This window comes from Puma concolor, chromosome D3 (genome assembly GCF_028749965.1).
Source record: "Puma concolor isolate L17-30 chromosome D3, mPumCon1.1.hap2, whole genome shotgun sequence".
In the NCBI taxonomy this organism is placed as follows: domain Eukaryota; kingdom Metazoa; phylum Chordata; class Mammalia; order Carnivora; family Felidae; genus Puma; species Puma concolor.
The window spans coordinates 28,207,143-28,211,995 of record NC_141678.1 but is presented as its reverse complement, the minus strand read 5'-3'; the positions used below and the strand labels follow the sequence as shown (position 1 = coordinate 28,211,995).

At 46.5% G+C, this 4,853-nt stretch overlaps 1 protein-coding gene across 1 annotated transcript in view; it reads left to right on the top strand.

Annotated features, from left to right (window-relative positions):
* Window positions 1–434: 434 nt before the first annotated feature.
* The window catches only part of CDC45 (cell division cycle 45), a 33,800-nt gene continuing 29,381 nt past the window's right edge, over window positions 435–4,853 (top strand). The window contains exons 1-5 of the mRNA XM_086682264.1: window positions 435–794; window positions 923–982; window positions 1,749–1,841; window positions 3,277–3,414; window positions 4,377–4,523. Coding sequence (XP_086538390.1) covers window positions 744–794; window positions 923–982; window positions 1,749–1,841; window positions 3,277–3,414; window positions 4,377–4,523 — 489 coding nt within the window. The 5' untranslated portion in view covers window positions 435–743. The remainder of the gene's footprint in view (window positions 795–922; window positions 983–1,748; window positions 1,842–3,276; window positions 3,415–4,376; window positions 4,524–4,853) is intronic.

Below are 4,853 nucleotides of genomic sequence, written 5' to 3'. Positions count from 1 at the left end.
GGACCCGGGACCCGGGGGTAGGTACGGAGGACAGCGGTCGGCTACAAAAGGGAAAAGGCCAGGCAATGGCTCTAGGGTCTAAAATTTCACTGGGATATTTACTAAAATACTATTTCATAATTTTCGTTCACTCTAGGGTAATTTGTGTAATTTTTTAAAATTACATTTTTATAGTACTCCCCTCTAGACCAATTTAGTGGGGCCCATTCTCCTTATCTACTACACTACCCAGAATGCACGTAGACCTTCCAGCCTTTGCGTCAGCCATCGAGGAAGCTGGCGGAAGTAAGCTACACATTTGCCTTCGAACTATGCCGAGAGTTTACCGAAATCGTAAACTGACGACTTCGTTCAATGTGTAAGTGAATTGAATTTATGGCGTGATTTCCTTTTCCTGGAGGGCCCAGTGGGAGGCAATAGGCTTCTCTTCCCAAACTAAAGATGTCCACCAAACGTCGGATTTGTGGGTAAAAGGGAGTCAGAAGTGAAGTGGGCAACATTGTTTGCGTCTTGCTTGTGGATGACGCTCCTTTAGGAGCGGGCCTAACATTTCCAGCCCGGTTGGCGGAGCGCTAGGCCTGCCTCCAATATGGCCCAATCGGGAAGAGGGAAAAGCTGAGAACTAAGTAGGTATTGGTTGGCTTCTGGGCTAATCGGAAGAGTCCCTGTTTGGCGGGAGTCTTGACCGCCGCCGGAGCTCTTGGATCCTCAGCGCTAGCTCTGGGTGTCCGGCCGCCGTGGCCATGTTTGTGTCCGATTTCCGCAAGGAGTTCTACGAGGTGGTTCAAAACCAGGTGACCCTTTTTCTTACATCTCGTGGCCTTGGGGGGGGGGGGGGGGATCCGGGGGAGCGGCTCTGGGAGGGCACGAGGGGCCCGAGTTCTGTTCTCTGCGTTCAACTGGCCCTCTCTTTTCCTGACAGAGGGTCCTTCTCTTTGTGGCCTCGGACGTGGACGCTCTGTGCGCTTGCAAGATTCTTCAGGTGAGCCTTGCGTACTTTGGGAGGGAAGGGCCAGGGCCAAAGGGTGAGGGAGCAGGCGGGGCCCCGGGAAGAGTTTAGGAGTGCAGGATCGGCTGGGAGTCGGCGCAGGAGGTGAGGAGCGCATAGGGAACCGCTCTTCTCCCCACCCGCCAGGAGAGAGTGCAGGCTAGGGTAGGGTGCTGGAGCAACTGAAATCTGGGGAGAGGGACTTTTAGAGGTCGCCTCTCTGGCAAGAGTATTGGGTGGGTTAGAGAAGGATGCGGCAAAAGGCAGTTAGTATTTTTGCAATAACCTGGCTGAAAAATGGTTGCGTTGGAGAGACCGTTAGACCTGGAGTGGCTTCTCAAATGTGGGGTTTCAGAGGAGTCTGTGACAACTGAGGGCACAGTGGTGTCATAAGCAATATAGGAAATACAGGATTCTTTTCTCTATTAGGGAAGATCATTGGTTCGGTTTTGAATATGGTGCAATTTTTACATGACCTTTGATCAGGCTGTTGGGTCAGGAACTACTTCTCCGAAGACCTAGAAATAAAATAAGCCTCCCCCACCCTCGATGTTTTCCTTTGGTGATTTTCAAAAATTCATTAAAGTTCACAGAATGATATAGTCAACACTCATATTTCTATCACCTAGTTTCTTCCATTAACATTTTACTAAACTTATCACAGGTCATTCGTTTCTCAACCTTATTTTTTTTTAAGTGCATTTCAAAGTAAATTGCAGACGTCCTAAATATGATAACTTTTGGAAATGATCTCTCTCAGGCTCTGTTCCAGTGTGATCACGTGCAGTATACGCTGGTTCCGGTTTCTGGGTGGCAAGAACTTGAAACTGCATTTCTTGAGCATAAAGAACAGGTATGATAGAAGCATTTTAGAGTCATTAGTCTTTTTTTTTTTTTAATTCAGTTGCAATTTAACACTAGCATGCTTTCTAGGTCCTCAATAGGTTGCTTGTATGTTTAAGTATCAACTACATTAGGCAATATGGAAGGAAAAAATGAGATATATGCAGAGTGACTTACTCTCAAGTTGTAGAGACAGAATTGATAACCAAAAAAGATAGTGAATGTGGACACCGTCTAACTTTGAATTTGTGTTGCAGACATTTCATTGTAAGGTGCTGAGAGTTTAGCAGTTTGATTTTGATATGGCCTAGTTAACATTATGTTAGATAAGGTGGCTATTTTACATTATCTTTCCAAGAGAAAGTATCCCAGTTCCAACTGGTAATCCAGGAACATATCTTCTCCCTTTGCAATTTAAACAGTAGAGGCCAGGACTCTTACCACCTCTGCATGGGGTTATGCTGAGAGATGGGACATTTTAGATCCCACTGGATGGGACTGGAGTAGGGAACAGGGTCTCTGGAGTCTGTGGCAACATTTAGGACTGTCCAGAGATAATCCTTGCCTGGAGCTCCTGTCATCACGGAAGGAGCTACCTGTACCAACCTGATATTTATAAGCAAAAGGTTCTTTATAGAGGTAGGATATAGTAAGACTTAAAATGATATTTAGATGCTTATTAAGCATGGGGTGCCTGAGACTTGTTACAAATTTAAACCTGTACGACACTGTCAGTACAGAGAGGTAGCACAGTAGAGTGACTGAGATCTTCAAAGGCCCATTTATTTACTTATTAAAAAAATTTTTTTAATGCTTATTTATTTTTCAGAGAGACAGAGCATGAGCAGGGGAGGGCAGAGAGAGGGAGACACAGAATCCGAAGTAGGCTCCAGGCTCTGAGCTGTCAGCACAGAGCCTGACACGGGGCTCAAACTCACCAACAGTGAGATCATGACCTGAGCCGAAGTCACCTAGACGCCCCATATTATTTTTTAATGTCTATTTTTGAGAGAGAGAGAAAGCGTGAGTCGGGGAGGGGCAGAGAGAGAGACATAGAAGTCAAATGCTTAACTGACTGAGCCACCCAGGTACCCCTGCAGAGGCCCATTTATGCATTTGAAGTCTTGTTCTGCTCCTCATCAACTTCTTGACCCTGTGCATGAGACTGAGTCATGCTGAACCTCCATGTGCTCCTTGGTGAAGCAGAGACAGCCACAGGGCTGCCCATGGGGCCTATCTCAAGGTGTCATCATGGAAATGAAATGGCATATGTAGTATATTAAAGCACTTCACACAGGCCAGCTGTGTAAAGCCCCTTGCCATCAGGGCCTCACTGGTGTCAGGGGCTTGATGTGTCTCAGCAGAAGGACTCAGAGACCTAATATGCTGAAGGTAAAGGATCTACTCAAGGCACTTACTTCCCAATGTCTCTCTCTTTTTTTCAGTTCCATTATTTTATTCTCATAAACTGTGGAGCTAATGTAGACCTATTGGATATCCTTCAGCCTGATGAAGATGCCGTATTTTTTGTGTGTGACACCCACAGGCCAGTTAATGTCGTGAATGTCTATAATGACACCCAGGTAACTAGGCCTTTGGGGCCCATGTCTTCCCCAAGTTCTATCCTTTGTCTGTACCTTTTATGCCATGGGCAACATTGCACCTGATGTTCTAAGCAAGGCACGTATCCACCTCTCCTACAAGAGTTAGACCAGCCTGAGGGCAAGAATCTGGTCTTGCTTATCTGTGGTGAGAAACATAGCACCTAAGTAAGTCTTGGAGGCGCTCAGAATGCATTTTGGAATTCACTTAACCTAGAAAGTGTAGGGACCAGAACCCTGCACTGAGCCTGCCCTGTGAGCTGAGGCCCAGCCTGGTGTCATTGAATACTAGGGGATCTAGAGGCGTTAGCCCTACAAGTGGGGCTAGGGCCTGCCCTGCCCATCCAAAGGGTAGTGTGAGGACCAACAAGACAATAGTGTAAGAGACCACTGTTAGCCTAACATGGCCATGCTGTGCTTCCTCTTTGAACCCCCAGCAGCAAACATGGAGCCTGGCACAGGACAGCCACCTAACCATTCTCTGAGTTGATCCCACCCATGTTATCAAAGTGTTGGCCCTGATGTTCTCATGTGAAGGACCACTCTAAGTGAAGTCAGCCTGGAACTGCTTTTAGAGACAGCAGTTTTACTCCCTTAGGGGTCGCACACCTCCCTGTCTTCTCTCAGAGTCCAAGTTGTGGGGTGTTCATTTTGTTTGCTTGGAGTGTGGCATGAGAGGGAGTCTTTTCCCCAGACTTACATGACTGGATAGTTTTTTAATTTTTGGAATTTTTGCATATCGCGTGGTACAACTCCAATGCCTCTGAGAGAAAATGAAAGCAAGAAAATGTTTGAGAAGTCTGAAATTCTCAAGTGGCTCTTTGTACAGAAACCTTAATGAGTCAGCTCGTTGGGAAATAAGATTCTGTAAGAGAAAACATGTAATGGAGAGTTTTCTGTCAATGAGAGAAGAGAGCCTTGATTGCTTTTTGTTTTAATCTTAGATCAAACTACTCATTAAACAAGATGATGATCTCGAAGTTCCTGCCTATGATGATATCTTCAGGGATGAAGAAGAAGGTGAAGAGCATTCAGGAAATGAAAGTGACAATGGGTCAGAGCCTTCTGTGAAGCGCACACGGTTAGAAGAGGTGGGTTTTGGCCTTACCACAGTCTTGAGTAACGTCATTCCCAGAGGTCAGAGCTCAGGCTGGAGCCTTCGGGGTCCAGGGGTGGCTGGGATTCAGCAGGCACCGGTATTGACCCTGGACTCTGCTATCCCCTGGCTGCATGGCTTCAGGCGGGCTACCGAACTTCTCTGAGCTTTGGCATCCTTGTCTGTACAGTAGAATTTCATCAGATGAAATGAAACTTAGGATAGCTCAGCTCTTTGCTGAGCAATACAGAAAGTGGCACCTGGGTGGCTCAGTCAGTTAAACATCCAACTCTTGATTTCAGCTCAGGTCGTGGGGTTGCAGTTT